At 39.1% G+C, this 22,942-nt stretch overlaps 1 protein-coding gene across 4 annotated transcripts in view; it reads right to left on the bottom strand.

The window, feature by feature from the left end:
• Positions 1-22,942, bottom strand: part of LOC106869725 (lipase maturation factor 2) — a 78,485-nt gene that overhangs the window by 34,987 nt on the left and 20,556 nt on the right. For all 4 annotated transcript variants that reach the window (XM_014915574.3, XM_014915575.3, XM_014915572.3 and 1 more), the window contains exons 2-7: positions 11,127-11,177; positions 8,990-9,192; positions 6,396-6,424; positions 4,402-4,604; positions 3,331-3,356; positions 1,216-1,368 (exon numbers count right to left, since the gene is read on the bottom strand). In XM_014915574.3, the coding sequence (XP_014771060.2) occupies positions 1,216-1,368; positions 3,331-3,356; positions 4,402-4,604; positions 6,396-6,424; positions 8,990-9,192; positions 11,127-11,177 (665 nt within the window). The remainder of the gene's footprint in view (positions 1-1,215; positions 1,369-3,330; positions 3,357-4,401; positions 4,605-6,395; positions 6,425-8,989; positions 9,193-11,126; positions 11,178-22,942) is intronic.

Raw genomic sequence — 22,942 nt, 5'->3', positions numbered from 1 at the left:
CCAGGTTTGTTGTTGTTCACTTGGCCTTCAGTCAGTTCTGACTTGCACAGACATACAACTGATGACATTCCAGTTCTCACCCATCCCATCTTTCTTTACATTTGCCTTGAGTATAGTGTATCTAAGTGTGGAGGTGCAATGGCCCAGTGGTTAGGGCAGCAGACTCGCAGTCATAGGATCGCAGTTTCGATTCCCAGACTGGGCGTTGTGAGTGTTTATTGAGCGAAAACACCTAAAAGCTCCACGGGGCTCCGGCAGGGGATGGTGGCGAACCCCGCTGTACTCTTTCACCACAACTTTCTCTCATTCTTTCTTCCTGTTTCTGTTGTGCCTGTAATTCAAAGGGTCAGCCTTGTCACACTGTGTCATGCTGAATCTCCCCGAGAACTACGTTAAGGGTACACGTGTCTGTGGAGTGCTCAGCCACTTGCACGTTAATTTCACGAGCAGGCTGTTCCGTTGATCGGATCAACTGGAACCCTCGACGTCATAAGTGACGGAGTGCCAACAACAACAGTGTATCTAAGACAACATAAGTTGTGTTTTTTATATGGTAAGATGTGATCTGAGAGACATTTAACTGCTTTTTCTAGCGGGTTGGAGTAACCACTTAAAAGCTTTTTTGTCATGCATTTATAGGCCTGGGTGTGTAGCTGATTCAATTGACACCCATACATGGCTGGGACGTACCTCAAGAATAAAAGACAAGGTCAACCCAGCAGGTAAATGATTTAGTCTCATCCCCTGCTATCTCTGACACTTCATTGCTTTAATAATAATAATAATAATAATAATAATAACAACCCTTTGTATTATAGGTGCAAGGCCTGAAAAGTTGGGGGTTAGTTGATTACATCAACACCAGTGCTTGACTGGTACTTATTTTATAGACCATGAAAGACTGAAAGGTAAGGTCAGCCTCAGCTGAATTTGAACTCAGAAATAATGACATATGAAATACCACAAAGCATTCTGTCGAGCATGCTAACAATTCTGCCAGCTTACTGCTTTCGTAATAATAGTCTACAACATAGGTGATAACAAGATGATTTAGATTATTAACTATGCAAATGGAAAGCAAACTTCTTAACCACACAGCTATGCTTGCACCTGTCTCAGGATGTAAAGAAACTTAATCAAATACCAGAAGGTACGAGTTCTGGGATTTGTAAAATATTATTTTGTGTCATGTAGTAGTAATGAAAGTGAACTCACCTGTGCATAGAATGAAAGCATTCGTAGATGGCGTATTGAAGAAAAGAATAGGAATGGCAGAAAAATTTCAATCATATATGTAAAGGTGACACTTAATCGGAGTAACCAGTTTGGTAAATGGTGGGTAAACCAGGCTAGCTGAGTTGGAATACACTGGAATTTAAAAACAAAAAGAGAATTTTAATGGAAAAAAATAGACATTGAAATATAAAATTGTCACAAAGCCATACAGATCTCTAAGAAGGAGGAACTGGGATTACATGATGTTCATGTCCTCACGAAGAATCAACATGACAGAGAATGTGTGTCGCAAAGCTGGCCCTCTCAAATACAAGAACAATATTCATCGTGTACTATAGAATAAGCAATTGAATATTTCAGAAGGGTGTACCTTCAATGTAATCCTCATATGATATCAAGATGATACAGTGAGCATTTTATAAGTGTTTGTGCAATGTGAGTTTGAATTTACATGAGCATACACAAGTGTACATTTGTGTAAGTGCATTCGTATGTACTTGCATGTGTTTGAGAGAGTATGCGTGCCTGTGGAAGAGAGTGCATGTGCCTGTGGGAGAGAGAAAAAGAATGCGCGTGCCTGTGGGGGCAGAGGGCATGCGTGCCTGCAGGGACAGATGGTGCACGTGCCTGCAGGGACAGAGAGTGCGCGCGCCTGTGGGATACAGAGCGTGCGCGCCTGTGAGACAGAGAGTGCGCATGCCTGGGGGAAGAGTTCACGTCTGTGGGGAGAGTGTACACGTTTGTGATCAATTACAGTACAGTTCATGATATGGTATAACTATGCCAGTGCCCCTGGACTGGCTCTTGTGCGGGTGACACATGAAATTTCGAGCGAGATCGTTGCCGGTGCCCCTGAACTGGCTCTTGTGTGGGGTTGTTGTAGGATTTTCGAGCGAGATCGTTGCCGGTGCCCCTGGGCTGGCTCTTGTGTGGGTGACACATGAGGTTTCTTGAGCGAGATGAGCGTGGCCGTTGCCAGTACCGCCTGACTGGCCTTCGTGCGGGTGACATGTAAAAGCACCCACTACACTCTCTGAGTGGTTGGCGTTAGGAAAGGCATCCAGCTGTAGAAACTCTGCCAAATCAGATTGGAGCCTGGTGTAGCCATCTGGTTTCACCAGTCCTCAGTCAAATCGTCCAACCCATGCTAACATGGAAAGCGGACGTTAAACGACGACGACATAAGTACCACACGTGTACGTACCAGTGTATCTATCAGACAAATGTATTCTTAATATTCTCTCAAGCAGAATCAGCATGACACAGCATGTAAGAGTGACATAACTAGTCTGTTGAATTATAGGCACAGTCCACCTTGTACCTGTGGTGAAATACTCCGTCACTTTTATTATAATACATGTGCCTTTAACATAACCCCTTGAAGGATCAGTGTAACCAAACATGACTGTGACAAAACAAGCTTATTGAATTACAAGCACAGTCCATCCGGCAGGTTTCCATACCATTTCTGCATACCCAGCTTCATTATCTTTTACTCGTTTCAGTCATTAGACTGTGGCCATGCTGGGGCACTGCCCTGAATTTTTAGTCAGACGAACTGACCAATACTTTTTTTATTTTATTTGAAGCCTGGTACTTATTTTGTTGGCCCCTTTTGCTGAACTACTAAGTTATGGGAGATGTAAACACACAAACACCAGTTGTCAAGCGGTGGTAGGAGACAAACACAGACACACACACATTATATATATATATATATATATAGATATATATATATATAGAGAGAGAGATATATATATATATATAGATAGATATATAATGGGCTTCTTTCAGTTTCTGCATACAAAATCCACTCGAGGCTTTCGTCAGACCAAAGCTATAGTAGAAGACACTTGTCCTAGGTGCCATGCAGTAGGACTAAACCCAGAACGATGTGGTTGGGAGACAAACTTCTTACCACACAACCACACCTCCACCTTGACTTTTGAGTTGACACAGTTATAGTAAAGGACACTTGCCTATGGTGGGGCACAGTAAAATTGAACCCAGAATCTTAAGCAGTGTTCAAAACTGACAATAGCAACATATACTCATGCTATCAATAGCTTAAACCAAACCATTGTTTAGACTTACCTGCGATTCAAAATGGTAATTGAGAGCTGTATAAAGAAAAAAAAAAAGGAAAATATTTAGAATACATGGAAACAGAAAAAGTATGAAAAATTTATATATTTTATTTTTTTCTGATTGAACAGACAATCCCTCTCTAGCTTTACAAAATGTATTGGATTTATATCTAAAGAAAGCATTATTATTATTATTATTATTATCATCATTATTAAGGTGGCGAGCTGACAGAATCATTAGCACACGGGGCAAAATGCTTGGAGGCATTTTGCCCATTGCTGCACTCTGAGTTCAGATTCTGCCAAGGTCGACTTTACCTTTCATCCTTTCAGGGGCGATAAATTAAGTACCAGTGATACACTGGAGTTGATGTAATCAACTAGTTCCCTCCCCTAAAATTTCAGGCCTTGTGCCTTTAGTAGAAAGGATTATTATTATTATTATTATTATTATTACTACTACTACTTAGGTGGCTAACTGGCAGAATCGTTAGCACGCTGGATGGAATGCATGCAGTAATTTCGCCTGTCACTACCTTCTGAGTTCAAATTCTGCCAAGGTCGATTTTACCTTTCACTCTTTTTGGGGTCGATAAATTAAGTACGAGTGAAATACTAGAGTCAATTTAATCAAATTCTCCCCTCCCCACAAATTTCAGGCCTTGTGCCTTTAGTAGCAAGGATTATTATTATTATTATTATTATTATTACTATTATTATTATTATTATTATTATCATCATCATACATGCTGGATTGGCAGAAACATCAGTGTGTAGGAGAAAATACTTCATTGTATTTCTTCCAGCTCTTAAAGTTCTAAGTTCAAATCTTGCCAAGGTCAATTTTGCCTTTCATTCTTTTAGGGTTAACTTCCATTCTTTTAAGGGGGAAAAAGGGAGCAGAGGTCAATAGAATAATTACTAACCAAGTACTACATATGTTAAAGGGTTAAAACGGGACGTTTGTATCATAGAACCAGGAGTGGTCTCAGGCAGGGTGGTATCAAAAGTGCTAATCAGGATTGAGTTGAGGTTAAAACAACAACAGTCATATGAAAAGGGTTAACATGATAAATACCTGTTAATCCCCACCAAGTTGGACACATGCTGGTCAACTTGACCACACCAGAAGCGAACATCAAACGAAACAGTAACCATTTGATGAGAAACAGCGTGATGTTGTCATGATGGTGGTATGGAGCTGTTTTCCAGAAAAATATATACATATTCAACGGCGCTACCAGAATGGTGATAAAACCTGCTTCTAAGAGAAGAATGTCCCTGGAACAGACGGAAATAACAATGAGAGAAGAAAGGAAAAAGATAAAATACAAGCAATTAAAAGGAAGTACGGGACTCATATACTTTCACCCATACATACAAACATATATATATCTCACCACTAGAGGGACCAGTCTGGCAGAAGTGTTAAGACTGGTCCCTCTGGTGGTGAAAAGCACTTGTGGTAGGGCCACATAAAACTGTACTGTTTCTACTTCACAGATTTTCACCTATCGCGGGAGGTTTTGGAATGCAAAACCTGTTGAGGGATTACTATATATATAAAAATAAAAATAAATGTGCCCTTTTAAAGCTTAGGATTATGGGCCCAGTTTCCCGGTTTCTATGGCATAGGTGTTCCCCAGCTGGACAGGATGCCAGTCCATCGCAGCTTTACTCATTTTTGCCAGCTGAGTGGACTGGAGCAACGTGAAATGAAGTGTTTTGCCCAAGAACACAACGTGTCGCCCGGTCCAGGAATCGAAACCACAATCTTACGATCATGGTGCTGACACCCTAACCACTAGGCCACGTGCCTCCACTTACTATATATATATATATAGTGGACTTGAAATTCCACCTACCAAATTCACTCACAAGACTTTGGTCAGTCCAAGGCTATAGTAGAAGACACTTGCCCAAGGTGTCATGCAGTGAGACTGAACTTGAAACCACATGGTTGAGAAGCGAACTAAAATTCTAAACAAAAAGTGACCACAACTAAAAGTGAAACAGACTAACAGTGGTGGTGGTGGTGGTGGTGGTGGTGGTGGTGGTGGTGGTGGTGGTGGTGGTGGTGGTGGTAGCAGCAGTGCTGGCACAGATTAATTTAGAGAATGAGATACAATATGTAATACAAGTTAATTGGTTGTTGTTTTGTCCCAGGTCAGACCGGATTGAGTAAATCTATGAATAAAATCATTCCTGTTGTGTTGTTCAATTGTTCTACTTATTGGACTACAGCCAGGCTGGGGAAGTGCTTTGAAAAGTTCTTAATCAGTCATATATCAATCCTGGTAACTATTTTAAATCTCTTTTTACAAAGCCACTCAAGCTCATACTCTCTCTCTCTCTCCCCTTCACTCACCTAGTTATGTTTGCTAAAATTGTAAGACTATAAGCAATGTCTCTGTAGACAGTAAAACAGAGTATTCAGTTATTAACATTCCAAAACAGGACTGAAACTAGTTCAGCTGATTCCTCCTCTTCTGTCCAGAAAGACATTTTTATACAAAGGTAAAATGTTTACACCAATCAATACAACGTTGACTGAAATCTATACATATATATTCTGTGGGGGGAGGAGAGTGAGTGAGAGTGAGTGTGTATTATATACATGTGTGTGTATATTATATACACGTGTGTATATGTGCATGGGTGTATGTATATATGTGTGTGTATGTGTGTATATATATATATATATATATATATATATATATATATTGCTCTGCCAAATCAGATTGGAGTTTGGTGTAGCCACCTGGTCCATTAGTCCTCAGTCAAATCGTCCAACCCATGCTAGCATGGAAAGCGGACGTTAAACAACGATGATGATGATATGATGATGATGAGTGTTTATATATGCATGTATATATTTATATGTGTGTGTGTATTTATAAATATATATATTTCACATATCAGACTTGTACTTGTCAGACAAGCAATTTGATCTGAGACTGCATGTTGGAACTAAAACAGTTCCAGTTGTAAGGGAATATTAACCATTAAAAGACTTAAATCCATTTCACAATGTCATGACTGATGAAAGCAATAAATTGGTGTGATACTTACCACTGGAAGTAGAAAAATGTTTGGCCAACCTTAAAGATAGAAAAAAATAAACCTTTAAAGAAAACCAATGCTAGATCATTAAAAAAAAAATATTTTTAACAATATGTGTATATATATATACACACACACACACACACACACACATATTGGGTCATCCCATAAATAATGCGGATTTTTTATACTTCTTTTAATTTTCAGAATTAAGATAAAGTTCTTTTTTAATATAAAATATACACTCCTTCATTTTCTACAATGCTCTTCCATCTATCTATTAGATTTGCAAGGCCCCATTTCCAAAATTCACTTGTCCATGATGAAAAACACTCCTCCAGTACTATTCTGACCTCATCTACAAAGTTCATACTTGTTCTGTCCAAATGATTTTGAAGAATGTGGAATAAATGATAATTAGATGGGGCAATGTCCGGCAAATATGGTGGGTGGGGCATCATTTCCCATTCAAAATGCTCCATCTTTTGGAATGTCATCCTCGCTGTATGTGCACGAACATTATCCTGATGGAAGAATACCTTTCGTCTTGAAACCAAAGATGGTTGTTCTTCTAGTGCTGACTTAAGCTGCTCAAGCTGCTCACAGTAGATCTCCTTGGTTATCATTTGGTTTGGGTTTAAAAGTTCCAAGTGGACTAAACCTTTCATATCCCACCAAACAGATAACAACACCTTAGGCAGGTGAAGACCTTCTTTAGCCTGGGGTGCCAGTGTTTCTCCCTTCCCTACTAACTGTCTTCAGCACTTGACATTTTTATAGAGAACCCATTTCTTATCACCAGTCATTATTCGGTTCATAAAAGGTTCATTCGTGAGATGTGACAGCAAAGAAGAGCACACATTCACTCTCTGCGCGCGATTAGACTCGGAAAGTTTTTGAGGAACCCATTGACCTAATTTTCTGACTTTCCGATGGCATGCAGGTGTCAATGAATGGTTGAATGACCAAATCCAAGCTTCTCTGCTAGTTCCTCAACAGTTATGATGGGATTTTGTTCTACCAGGATTTGCAAGACATCCTCGTCACGCACTACAGATCTTCCAGGATGAGGTTTGTCTTCTAGGCTGTAGTTTCTGGCTCGGAATTTCTGGAACCACTCTTGACACTGGCTTACGCTTATTGTCCGATCCCCATATACTGCATTAATATTCCATGCATTTTCTGTTGTGTTGTTGCCTTTATTGAATTCATAAAGCAAAATATGCTGAACATGCTCTTTTACAACTTCTATTATAGCTTTGAAATAACTGTTAAAATCAAACTGCACTCTTCAAAACTTGCACTAAGAATAAGTACAAAGTAAAATTACTAACTGCTTTTATAGCAAGTTGATGCAGGTAGTTTATCCCGCCCCCCTCTGATTTTTAGTTCATGCAATTGAAAAAACCGCATTATTTATGGGATGACCCAATACACACACACACACACACACATATATATATATATTTATATAACAAAAACAACACAGATATCACTCGCAAGCACGTATGACCTAATAGCATGTACCATGTACTTTTAAGTGCTTATGTGGCTGTGAGCTGTGATAGATACCTTATCAGCCTTCACACTCCTTGATCCAGCAGAACATTGAGGATGTGACAGCTGAAAGGCTTAGACTGCTATAGCAGCTGTCAACTGGTATTCGGTTTCATCTGGGAAAACTGAGGTAATGTGAAATTAAGTGCCTTGCTCAAGGACATTCCACCTGCTCCACGAATTGAACTTGCAAAAATACAAAATATGAGTTCAAGACCGTAACCCCTATTTCACACAATGCCATCAAATATGCTATCTTCTTAACCACACAATTGTGCATGCATTACAATAAACAAGCATGCATGCTTTTTATTGTTATCATAGGTTTCCACCAGAGGCGCAATGGCCCAGTGGTTAGGGCAGTGGACTCGCGGTCATAGGATCGCGGTTTCGATTCCCAGACCGGGCGTTGTGAGTGTTTATTGAGCGAAAACACCTAAAAGCTTCACGAGGCTCCGGCAGGGGATGGTGGCGAACCCTGCAGTACTCTTTCACCACAACTTTCTCTCACTCTTACTTCCTGTTTCTGTTGTGCCTGTAATTCAAAGGGTCAGCCTTGTCACACTGCGTCACGCTGAATATCCCCGAGAACTACGTTAAGGGTACACGTGTCTGTGGAGTGCTCAGCCACTTGCACGTTAATTTCACGAGCAGGCTGTTCCGTTGATTAGATCAATTGGAACCCTTGACGTCGTAAGCGACGGAGTGCCAACAACAAAAGGTTTCCACCCTCTGAGCAGCCCTAGGGTTAATCAACACCAGACCAAATACTGCAACAGACCACAGTAGATCATTCCATGCCATACTTCAGAGGGCTTTTCTACATGTTCAATCTCCTGCAAGAACTAGCAGCCAAATCACTCTGAAATTACAACTTGGCATCTTGAGAAAGGAAGATCACATTAGATAATGTATCCCTAGACATGCAATGCCCAAAAGAAGGACAGAGTAGTCATGGAAAAAATGCCTTTGATCATGGGTCTGCTCAGTCAGGATTGACCTGGGGTTAAACAATAATACCATAACCAAGCTAAAATATTACTTACTGAGTACAAAGATATGTAGAGCAGCCAAAGGAAGCTATATTCTACACTGTTCCGGAAAGACTTCATCACCATACACAGGAATGACAAGAGAATACCCAGTAGGCACAGCAGGTCCATTCCTGTCTCTCGGGTGAGCCCAATGAAGGGCATCAGCCGCAGCAGAGTGAATTCCCCTTGGAAGAAATCCACAACTGAATCGACCTCTGTAAAATAAATAGATAAATAAATAAGTGATACAGAGAGAGACAAAGATAGTTAGATAGTTAAGAAGAAAGAGAGATAAGGGAAAGCTAGAAAGAGAGAGATATACAGAGAGCTATACAGAAAGCTAGAGAGCGACAGGAGAGTTGGAGAAAAAGTTAGAGCGAGAGATATACAGAGAGATTGAGTAAGACAGACAGATATACAAATAGACACACAAATATGTGTGCACATATGTACAAGCTTCTTTCAGTTTTTGTCTAGCAAATATACTCACAAGGCATTGGTCAGACCAGAGCTACAGCAGAAGATGCTTTCCCAAGGTGCTGTGCAGTGGGACTGAACTCAACATAGTTTAGAAACAAGCTTCTTACTTATACAGCTATGCTTGTTTCTAAGTTTCTATATTATAAACCTTAACCTTAAGAAATCAAAATACATACATCAGTAGTTTAATGGATTAGAGCATTTTACATGGCACCAGCGCTTTTTTACGTGGCACCAGCGCTTTTTTACGTGGCACCAGCGCTTTTTTACATAGCACCAGTGCCAGTGCTTTTTACATGGCACCAGCTCCAGTGTCTCTTACATGGCGCCAGTCATAGACTGGTGCTCCTTTCAGAGAAAAGACTTGTAATCTCAATCACTTACATGTCATAAAAACCAGGATAAACTCTGGCCTATTGAGCCTGTAGAAGCATAACAGATCTAAGACACAATCCAATGCTCAAAGAACCCTGCTATTTCACTAACTTTCCGGTACTGTCTATGCATCCAGGAATAAGATATCTAATGACAAATGAAATTAAATCAATCAAACTGTAGCATAGTTGTAAATATTAAAGCATCTATTCATCTCTAAAGATATGTTATTAGTCTAATGAATTGCTGTTCTATTGATTCATATGCTTCTTCTTTTAATCTTTTATTCATTTCAGTCAGTTATGCATTTTATTGATCCCTATGGGTGTTAGGAAGGTTGGAATCACATGAATTTGAACCAATTAATATCTTGGATTGAGCATTCCTTACTGCTATTGCACTGGAGGTCCAAAACATAATACAAAAAAAAAATGAGTTAACACAAACAATGGACTATTCACTATATGCCATAATAAAAAGCAAGAATATGTTCTTGCTGGCAGAGTGCCTCCACTCACTCATGTAAATTTCTGTGTCACTCACAAAGCTTTGTAAACTACTACTAAACCCATATTCTCATTACTAAGAGCCATTCCTTTCAGCTAGAGGCAACAGTGCATCAACTGGCTACATTAACTTTGTAATGCAAAAGAAATACTGGACTCATTCTTATACAAGTATTCACAAACACAGACAATGGACATAAAAATATAGGCACGGCATGAAAATGTTATAAGAAGTTAGCTTCCCAACCACATGGTTCTGGGTTCAGACCCACTGGATGGCACCTTGGGCATGTTCTACTATAGCCTTGAACTGACCAAAGCCCTCTGAGTAGATTTGGCAGATGGAAACTGAAAGAAGTCCATTGTGTGTGTGTGTGTGTGTCCGCCACCACCAGTTGACAACTGGTATTGTTGCACCTACAATTTAGCAGTTTGGTGAAAGAGACCAACAGCATAAGTACCAAACTTTAAAAAAAAAAAAACAAAAAAAAAAAAAAAAAAAAATAAAAATCACTACTGGGGTTGATTTGTGCAACTATAATTCTTCAAAGCCATGCCCCCAGCATAGCCACAGTCTAATGACTGAAACCAGAACAAGAGAAAAGATACATCAGCCTTATGCATGGTTTCTGTTTAGCAGATTTCATCCAGATAGCACTGGTTGAACCAAGAGTAAAACGGAAAACACTTATCCAAAGAGCTATGCAGTGGGACCAAGCGTAGAAGTATACTGGAGTCTATCGCGACTATTTTGAAAAAATTGTCAAAAGAAAAGTTTGGTGATTTACCTTTGAGCTTAACAACTCTGGCTGGTAGAATTCCATTGTCTCCCAAAAGACCTGCAATAAAAAAGGGGAAGCAAGTATTGAGTGAGATACCAATAATTAAAAGAAAATTATTAAATAATTGAAACAGCCCCAGCATGGCCATTGTTCAACAACTGAAACAAATAAAGAATAATGGAATAAAAGAATAAAACTGGGGTTTTTTTTTTAGTTAATTAACAGTTTCTAATTTAGGCACCAGGTTACCAATTTTGAAAGGAAGAGGTTAGTCAATACCATTTATCCTCAGTGTATCACTGGTACTTTATTTTATCGATCCCTGGAGGAATAAAAAGCAAAGCTAACCTGGATAGGATTTGAACTCAAGACATTAAAACTGAGTCGTTGTTTATCCCTAAATCAGCTCTGATCAAATAGATCCATGATCAAAAGCATTCTTGCCATGATCAAAGGCATTCTTGCCATGACCATCCTGTCTTCTTTATGGAATCACATCAAGCAATATATCCCTTCTTTGTGATTTGAGAAAGATTTAGCTGCTATTCTAGCAGGCTGAGCAATCACACAGTGGCTCTTTTTCAATGGTTTGTACAGCATTGACTTTTTGTTCCTGTATGTCAGTGTTCAAACCCCACTAGGATCATAAATATTGTTAGAGTTGCCATCTCATGCTATTTAGCCCCAGGTTAGCTCTAACCAATGTGGAGGCGCAATGGCCCAGTGGTTAGGGCAGTGGACTCGCGGTCATAGGATCGCAGTTTCGATTCCCAGACCTGGCGTTGTGAGTGTTTATTGAGCGAAAACACCTAAAGCTCCACGAGGCTCGTGCAGGGGATGGTGGCGAACCTTGCTGTACTCTTTCACCACAACTTTCTCTCACTCTTACTTCCTGTTTCTGCTGTGCCTGTAATTCAAAGGGTCAGCCTTGTCACACTGTCACGCTGAATATCCCCAAGAACTATGTTAAGGGTACACGTGTCTGTGGAGTGCTCATCCACTTACACGTTAATTTCACGAGCAGGCTGTTCCGTTGATCGGATCAACTGGAACCCTCGACGTCATAAGCGACGGAGTGCCAACAAACAGCTCTAACCAAGCAGACCAATAGACATGCATACAAGAGAGAGAGGGAGTGTGTGTGTGTGTGTGATGAGCATCTGCAATTTCCATCTACCAATCATCACAAGGATCAATGAGGGAGTCTCCTTATAGTCATTTTGGTTTACTAGAAATACCAGCCAAATCTCCCTCAAATGACAACCTATATGTCTGAAAAGTGTGGCACATATTGAATAACAAAAAATGTGGCTGTCATGGTTGAAATGCCTTACATCACACATCACATCTAACCTACAGCTAAACAACAATGACATTTACAATATAAAATAAATAAGAACTGAAGCACTGACATGGCTGTGTGGTTAAAAACTTTGCTTTTGAATTCTACTCCACTCTGCAGTAGTTTGGGTGAATGTCCTCTACTATAGATACAGGCTGACCAAAGCCTTGAGTGGATTTGATTGATGGAAACTGAAAGAAGCCCATCGTATGTCGTTGTACATGAGCATCACTGGCATACAAGTGATGCTGGTTTGTTTCTAGTCTTCTATGAAAAGCATGCCTTGCTATGGGGAAATATTTATTACCTTACTTGGAAATAGGTGAGCAGCATTAGTGATACAAAGACACCTGGCTGTAGAAAATCTGCCTCAACAAATTCCATCTGACCCATGCTAGCATGGAAACATGGATGTTAAAATGATGACATTGAGGAACAAGGAGAATTAAAACCAAGTTGCTCATCCCAAAATATGTACTGTACGAATGCTAGAAATCATTATGGATAATGATGAGTAACATGACAAGCTGGCTGAATCATGAACATGGTAGGTGAGATGCTTAGTGGCATTTCACTCATCTGTACATTCCGAGTTCAAATTCTGCTGAGGTTGTCTTTGCCTTTTATCCTTTCAGGGTTGATAAATTAAGTACCAGTCGAGTACTGGGGGGGGGGTTGATGTAGTCAACTTTCCCCCTCCCCCAAAATTTCAGGTCATGTGTTTAAGTAGAAAGGATTATGTATAATGGCTAACTTTAGATCACAGTCATATATACATCACACAATTCTACAACAGCCCAATGCAACCACGAGCCACCTTATTTAACTGGCCTTGGTTAACATTAACAGATGCTGACATCATTGACTTCAGGATATGTAAAAGAAGAGACAGAAACACATAGTGAGTAGACCTTAGGGTAAACATTCTGGTTCCATTACACGTTATGCTAGCAGCCCTGCTGCACCACTATTCAATCTATTTATAACCCCCCCCCCCCCCCCGCACCAAAAAAAAAAAAAAACAACACATCATATGGTGGTGGTGGTGGAGGGGATATACAGCCTGCAGCAGTATTTTGTTTCAAACAGAGCAAAAAAGCAAATGTGTTTGCTTTCAGCTGTTGCTTCAAAGCCTGAATTCCACACATGCTGTAAAACAGTAATGTAACACAGCGATCTACACATTATCCTACAACTAGCATATAAGATTTTCTACTTTGAGACATGTGTTAATGCTATGCACACACATATATATATATATAGAACACACACACACACACACACACACACACACACACAATATACACGTTCGAGTAGTGTAGTTAGCATGAAGTATTGTCTCATAAATATATAAATACTTTTAATTATATGGTGATTACTCCATCTTCACAGATGACTGCCATCTTCTTGTACTTCCTCACCATCAGTAGCATTTCTGACTTTTCATTCATGACCTCTCAAATGACTATTCAATCCCATTGCAGATCTGCATGGTTTGAAGCATGAGCGATAGACAAAAGTTGTACCTTACTGTACACTTCCAACTTGTCAGGTCTGCATATGTCACTCCATCTCCTGAAAGATCTATGGCAAAGAAAGTCACCCTAAAAAGACAATTGTATGTCATCATCATCATCATTTAACATCTGCTTTCCATGCTGGCATGGGTTGGACGGTTTGACAGGAGCTGGCTAGGCAGAAGACTACACAAGGTTTTGCTGTCTGTTTTGGTATGGTTTTTTATGGCTGGATGCCCTTCCTAACACCAATCACTCTTCAGAGTGGACTGAGTGCTTTTTACATAGTACCAGTACAGGCAAAGTCAGTTTTGGGATATTTTTACAGATGGATGCCCTTCCAAACACCAACCACTTTACAGTGTGGACTGGATGCTTTTTACATTGCACCAGCACTGACAGAGTTACCAAATAACTTGCCAAACAAAGATCCTTTGAGAGAGGATGTGGCATTGGAAGTGATCTTGTGCCAGATGATGAAAGGTTATAGTGTGATAGAGAGACAGAAACAGGTGTCTTGCTATAGAGATACATGGTTACCCAGTCAGAGAGAGAGAGAGAGAGAGAAAGAGACGGAGTGAATAAGATCGAGGCTAGTAACGGGTGTGTTGCTGAAGAGGAGGTACGTGGTTAACCAGTCTGAGGGATAGAGCAAGAGGAAGAGAGTGGAAGAGAGCAAGAGAGAGAGAGTGGAAAAAAGCAAGAGGAAGAGAGAGAAAACACTTGAAGAACAGGAGTACCACTCTCTGAGGTTCTGCGATGAGTACCTAGTGACAGGCTCAAGTGAAATGACCAGTAATCATATGGAACCACAGGTTTTACATCAGAATGTATCTCTCTTACAGACACACACACACACACACACATAAAAAACACTCACACATACAGACACATTGTGTGTGTGTGTGTGTGTGTGTGTGTGTGTGTGTGTGTGTGTGTGTGTGTGTGTGTGTGTGTGTGTGTGTGTGTGTGTGTGTGTGTGTGTGCGTACTCAAACACATTCACACTGAACACTATAAAACCAACAAAACGTAGGAAAGAATAATACATAAGTAAAACAATTCTCAACCTGCGGAACTTAAGCTACTCAACTTACCACTAATTATTATCAGTATAATTATTATACCTGCTAATTACAAGAGCAATAACATATATATATATATATATACCAGATGACCCTGTGCTGTCAAAAATGACAGCTAATTGTAATATTTTATATATAAATAAGGTACATAATAATCACAGATACAAACATTCACATACTTCCTTGTACACATACACACACACATATACTCACAGAGTTGAAATGCTGTTTGATTTTTCTTTTCAGCATTGAATGTTTCCCATCCCATTTCCATTGCGCGCACACACGAATATTCACATATTTCCCTTTTACATGCACACACATATACTCACACAGGGTTGAAACACTGATTTTTTTTTTCAACCCTTCCTTCAATATTCATCTATCACCCCTTCCTTTCTCATTCATTGTGGCGGAGAAAAATTAAAAGATATACGACGTGCTCTTTGACACTTCCTTTCTCTCATTGCTATTACTTTGTCTCACCCTCTCTCAATCAGGGCTATTACTCTCACTACTTCTCCTTCACAGAATTACTATCTTCTCTCCTCCCCCTTTACTTATACTACTCTTTCTCCTACTTCATCCTACTCTGTGATTTTGGACAAATATATAAAAACACTACACTTATTATTATATTAGGAGATATATATATATACATATATATATAGTAAGAGGAAGTGTTAGCTAGTGTACTAAAACACATCTATATATAAATATATCTTGCCACAACAACGATCCTATGGTATTTCCTCCTAGCTCATGTCTTTCCTGCAGGAGTTGACTTACAAAAGTTCAAGAGAAGCATTGATGGTATCAAAAACCACTGGTCTATGAGGGCCTACAAAAGTTGTTTGCTGCCTCTTCATCTAAACCCACCATCATTATCATCTTCTCTGTTTCGTTTTCATTTATTTATATATTCATTTATTTTTTACCACACTGATATTAGGAGTAACTTGTTTAGGCAGACTTTCTCATGGCTGATTCCCTTCCTGTCACCAGCGCTACATCTGGTTCTCACATGAGATGATGAAATGAGATGATGAAACTATGGGGGAAGCCTGTAAACCAGAGAATGTAAACGCTGCTTTTTCTTTAAGTAGCATTAAGTATGCATGGAAAGAACACACACACACGCACACATGTGCGTGTGTGTGTGTGCACGGCATCTTGTCTTCCGCTATAGCTCTCAGCTGACAAATATCTTATGAGTGAATTTGGTAGACAGAAACTGGGTGGAAGCTGTTCTGTGTGTGCATGTATTTACACACACACACACACACACGCACATGCATACATACATGCACATATGCATGCACACGCACATATGCATGCACACACACACACACGCTTCTCAATTTCCATTTACCAATTCTGATCAGAAGGATTCAGTCAACCTGAGGCTTCGTGAACAATTTTTGAAAATCCAGCTGATACAAGTTTACAACACTAAAAACATCAGTGATTACAACAGTGATTATCGTCTTTCCTGCAAGGTTATTTTAACTGTTGAACTGTGCGTAGATCTTGACAGAGCAACACACAGTTGTCCATGTGTTAATTTATCTGTTAGGAAGAACAGATCTGTTTCACTGAATGAAAGACCTTTAAGATTTGTCACCTTTCATTGTGAAAAAAATATTCAATCTGATAGTTGTAATCATATAAGAGTGAATGCAGCATAGCATCAGTAGGTCTTAGCACATTCTTGGCACATGAATGGTTTTCTATAATATTCAGTTTCCGTAACAATGTGGCCTTCATTCAAGCATTCACAGAAATGGTTTATATCTATTTGCATTTCATTAACCTGGTTTAAATTTTAGAATATTATGATAACACTCGTTTTCCTTCAAGTTTAACCCTTTAACATTCAAACTGGCTATATCCAGCCAAAATATTTAACCTGTCTTATGTTGAAACTGGTCAGATCCAGTTTCTCACCTCAATCCCACAATGCCATTCTAAAATAAACACTCACATCACTGAAATCTCAAAGCTATAAGATAATGCATGATTAATTCAAAACAATGAACAACAATTATATTTGACAGAGTAACCCGAATGCTAAAGGGTTAAAATAGGGAGTGAAAAGTGGACAGCACTCCAAAGTTTTAACCATTTAAAAATTCCATTCAGCTATGTTGCTCCTCTACAGCAAGAAACCTGTTCTGGTCCCTTCTTTCATACTTCAGCCTGGGAAGCTGTAACCAAAGCAGATACTGTAGTTCAATGCAGTCCTTGGACCCTGCAAACTTTGTCAAGCCATTCAACCCATACCAACATGGGAAGATGGACATTAAAAGATGATGATAATATATTCATCTTTGGATGATACTTTTCTAAGAGACTAGTTCACAATCAAATAATTTAATAATTTCCTCTTTTAGAGAATCAACATTACTGGTAAAAATAGATGGCATTGATCAGTCTGTGAAATTGGCAGGATTCGGTCAGCCATGAAAACTTCATTTATAATTTTACATTTATTCAATGTAATCTCAATAACATTTGGAAGTGCAATCTTGCCAATCAGTGTCTACCAATTCATTCTGCTCCACACAGTTCAATAATACAAAACAGAAGTGGTCAACCAGAACTGGTCCTATCAATTCTATAGTTGCATATTCATGATAGTTTCAATTTTATCATTCTCATCCAAAATGAAGAATGAATCCTAACTCTGTTCAGAATAACAGCTCTGCCAGTTTTCTTCAAAAGCAGAAGTCATTATCATCATCAATCATCATTGTTTAACATCTACATTTCCAAGCATTCATGGGTCAAACAGAGTTTTACTGAGGAAGATTTTCTCTGGCCACATGCCCTTCCTTTCACCAACCCTCACCTGTTTCCAGGCAAGGTAATATTTCCTCATGGCTAGACATGTTTTCCATGGAAGACTAAAACCTAGCAACATTGCTGGTGTGAGAGAGGTATTCATTTGCAAGCATCACATAGCTTCAAGGCAAAGGTATACACACACACACACACGGGCTTTTTCCAGTTTCCTTCTCCCAATTGCACTCACAGAGCCTTGGTCAGTTTGAGGCTATAGTAGAAGACACCTGCCCAGACCACATGGTTGGGAAACAAGCTTCTTAACCACAAAGCTTTGCTTGTGCCTAGTGTTTGCTAAAAATTACCCAGATACACAATGAGCTTGCTACCAAGGCATTAAAAACTAACAGCTCCATAGACAAACTAGTAAAACAATTTAACAGTATGGCTTTATTTGTAGTATTTCATTTTAACATAAGGTACCAAAGACAATAATAATTACCAGGTTGCTATTAATAGCAATTCTGTAAACAGTATTGCTGTCAATAGAAACTGCTACATGGAAAAGTTGAATGGGTTGTAGAACCACTTTTGCAAAACAATACAACCAGTCTTGTAGATGCAACAGTGAGAACTGGTTGATTGAAACATGCTTCTACATACTCGATAAATGTTCAATGGAAATAACTCTTTCCGGAGTTGCAAAGCTTCTTTAACAAAGAAAATATTTGAATTAGGGTTATAGCTTGATATGGCATCAATTAAAGTGTGAAAAGCATGTTGCTGCTCTTGGGTCAATGTTTATTTTTTTATTTTTTTACTGTCGGCTTCATTTCTCTGTAGGCTAATGTTGGCAATGGCTGCAGGCATTTGATAGACAAACCAGCAATCAGCTAATGAAGAGGAAGTTCCATTTTGGAATCATGAAATTAACAAACTGGTGAATGATTTTTGTTATTAACAACTTGTGTTTTTGAAGAAAATACCAACAGATTAGAGATTTCATTAAAACCCTTTTGTTATATTTCTGTTGAAATGCACTGCCTTTGTTTCAATTAACTTTGAAAATAATGACATGCACTCACTTGGCATACGTCTGAACTGATGCCACTAATTTATAAAAAAGTGATTAGTACATTCACCGATGTCGCAGAAAAGGAGGCTGTAATAAATTCTGTATACATAAGTGAAACAGCATCAAACTACAAAAGCCATCTGTATATCACCCTTGAAATGTATGATGCTGTGGGTTTTGTCAGCAAGAATATATTTTCTTAGACACCAGAGTGCTTCTGATGATGATGATATTATCTGGTAGCAACATAGCATTGTGATTCATTCATTCTTTAGCGTTCAAACCAGCCATATCCAGCCCAAATATTCTTCCGGTTTTATGTTCAAGCCAGCCAGATCCAACCTTTCACACCAATGCTACAATGTCGTTCTTAGAATAAACAATCACACCATTTACATCTGGAAGCAGTGAGATAATGCTGGACCGATTCAAAAGAACGTGAATGAATAAGCATTAACATTTGAAAGAATAATCATGAATGCTAAAGGGTTAATGCACAATTTCATGTAGACGTAAGGAACACATGTAGCTTCCCATGGTGGTGAATAAATACTCTCGTCTTGGAAAATCTTTTTCTAGAACTTGAGTCTGCCACGGAATGGAAACGGAAGTACAACATCGCTGCTAGAAATACAGCTATTTGAGATGTCTCACACTACTTGATACTTCAAACTTTGATAACATTTTTCTCTTAGACCTGACTAATTCTTTCAAACTCATTGGTGCTTTCCTTCTCCAGCTATTATCAACGCACTCTCAGGATAATCTTCCTTCCAACCAAAATATTTAAAAAACCATTGATTTGATACATCATACTGTATGCATAATACATCACATTATATATATATATATATATATATATATATATATATATATATATATAATCTAATAATACACAATTTTTATGATTTTAGTCCAATGACTAAAAGCATAAAAGACTATGCATATTTTATTACATAAATAACTCCCCTCGTTTTCCTTTCACCTTTTCTGTGCTGGCTTCGGTCAAATTGCTTTGAAAAGAACCATTCTATCAATAAACCATTCACTCAACTGTGAAGTAGGAAATATTACCTAGCAACCTCCAGCTTCACTGAATAAAACTAATAATTTGTATTGTATTGTGTGTGTCCAGTATCACACACAATATTCAATAATCCTCATTATCATGACTGATTCACTATCCCTTTAATGTTGTCCAAATTCATAAAAATTTAACAAAAAAAAAAAAAGAAAAAACAAATCTGCAAATGTAGTGTCTCCCTGTGGTTTCATTCAGTGCTTTTTTTTTTCATATGAATGACAGAAACTGGCAGATCCATCCACCCATGTATCTTATAGCTTTGTAATCCATCATAAGCTTACATAGAGTTGACACTCAATTCTGGTTTTACATAGTTTTTACAAAGTGGATGTCATGATAGTCTTCCTAAAGACACAATCCATCAAGTTGAACCATGGAACCTCTAGACCAGAGGTTCTCAACATGGGTAGTACTGCCCCTAAGGTGGTGCTAGGCATGTCGAAGGGGCATTAAGCTTTAGGGGTGATGGGGACAGTAAGATAACACAACATACTAAATTTTATATATAGGCGCAGGAGTGGCTGTGTGGTAAGTAGCTTGCTTACCAACCACATGGTTCCGGGTTCAGTCCCACTGTGTGGCACCTTGGGCAAGTGTCTTCTACTATAGCCTCGGGCCGACCAAAGCCTTGTGAGTGGATTTGGTAGACGGAAACTGAAAGAAGCCAGTCGTATATATGTATATGTTTGTGTGTCTGTGTTTGTCCCCCCAAATTCGCTTGACAACCGATGCTGGTGTGTTTATGTCCCCGTAACTTAGTGGTTCGGCAAAAGAAACCAATAGAATAAGTACCAGGCTTACAATGAATAAGTCCTGGGGCCGATTTGCTCGACTAAAGGCGGTGCTCCAGCATGGCCACAGTCAATAGTAATGGTCATTAAAACAAGAGCTCATCAGGCACAGAGAAGCCATTAAATTGCAATGTATAAAGTAAATTTACAACTTTTTCCTTTATTAATATTTTTATGATTTCACTGTTAAAAGCTTATAAAATCCAATTTTAGAATAAAATTTACAAATTACCATCCTTGTTAAGTTAGTTTCGTCATGATACCTCAGTCAGTACTTAGGTAGCACTAGACATAACTACTTAAAAGGATCTGAGGTGGCTACAAGAAAAAAATGGTTAAGGACCACTGCAATAGACAGTCACTCGACTTTGTATATATAGCAACCAAATATCCCTCAAATCACACCCTGCTATCCTGAAACAGAAGAGGACACATTAAATAATGTAGTTAGGCCTGAACATCTCCAAAAACAAATGAGATGATCACAGCTCATCTTTGATCTCAAGTTTATGTGATCAAGGATTAACAACGACAGTGATATAGTCAATTGTAGAGTAACTCTCAAATAGGCCTGGAACCTTAAGTGACCTGATTCAATGTAGAATTAAGTATCCTATCCACTCTAACAGAGAAATATCTTTAGTGGAATTGAATTTACAAACCATAAGCAGATAGGTAGATAAGCAGGAAAGTAGCTCCAAAACCATATACACTACTCAACTTCACTAACCTTCAATGAAAGGAGGTAAATCGACAGAATCATTTAAGCATCAGACAAAAGCACCTTCAGATATTTATTCTGGTGCTATACATTCCAAGTTCAAATCCCATCCCACCAAGATCAACTGTTATCTTTCATCCTCATAAAGTACCAGTCTGGTGTAACATATTGGCAGAATTATTAGAGTGTTGAATATTATACTTTGCAGTATTTTTGTTGGCTCTTTATGTTCTGAGTTCAAATCCTTATTTCTTTATTGCCCACAAGGGGCTAAACATAGAGGGGACAAACAAGGACATACACACGGATTAAGTCGATTACATCAACCCCAGAGCATAACTGGTACTTAATTTATCGACCCCAAAAGGATGAAAGGCAAAGTCCACCTCGGCGGAATTTGAACTCAGAACGTAGCGGCGGACGAAATACCACTAAGCATTTCATCCGGCGTGCTAACGTTTCTGCCAGCTCGCCGCCTATTCTGAGTTCAAATCCTGCTGAGGTAAATTTTACTTTTTATCTTTCTGTGGCTGAAAAAATAAAGTACTTGTCCAGGAGAGTAAACAGACAGAATTGTTAGATGATTGGACAAAATACTTTATGGTATTTATTTTTTAGCTCTTAACATTCAAAATGGCCAGGTCTAGGAAACATGTTCATTTATAGCTGACATTATATCTTGTAAAAAATATTCCGAGGAAGGAAACAGGATGGGAAGGCATGACAAGCACAAAGCACTTGTCAAGGAAGTTACTAAAAGTTATTCAAGTATTTGATAACAACTGTCAGTTTGTTTATGTCCTCATAACTTACTGGACGGTTTGACAGGAGCTGGCCAGTTGCAATGGCTGGATGCCTTTCCCAATGCCAACCACTTTACAGAGTGCACTGAGTGCTTTTTACATGGCACCAGCATGGGTGCTTTTCATGTGGCACCAGCATGGGTTTCCTTTATGTGGCACCGGCATGGGTTCCCTTTACGTGGTACCAGCACAGGTGTCATTCACATGGCACTGGCGGCATGGATGTCATTCACATGCCATTGGTGGCACGGAGGTCATTCACATGGCACTGGCGGCACGGAGGTCATTCACATGGCACTGGCACGAATGTCATTTAAGTGGAACCGGCATGGGTGCCCTTTACGAAGCACCAGCACAGGTGCCCTTTATGTGGCACCAGCAAGGGTGCTTTTTACATGGTATATATATATATGGGAACTTCAGATTAAATCCCAGTGTGTGACACTTTGGGCAAGTGTCTTCTACCACAGGCCCAGGACAACCAAAGCCTTGTGAGTGGATTTGACAGAGAGAATCCTATATATGGGTTTGTGTGTGTGTGTGTATTTGTTTCAACTTGCCTTGACATGGCACAATAGTTGTAAAAACAAGCGTCACTGTCATACGATCAGTTTCATTCTG

Source organism: Octopus bimaculoides, chromosome 11, assembly GCF_046866305.1.
Source record: "Octopus bimaculoides isolate indiv1 chromosome 11, ASM4686630v1, whole genome shotgun sequence".
In the NCBI taxonomy this organism is placed as follows: Eukaryota; Metazoa; Mollusca; class Cephalopoda; order Octopoda; family Octopodidae; genus Octopus; species Octopus bimaculoides.
The sequence above is the reverse complement of the archived record's forward strand: the minus strand, read 5'-3'. Positions and strand labels throughout refer to the sequence as shown.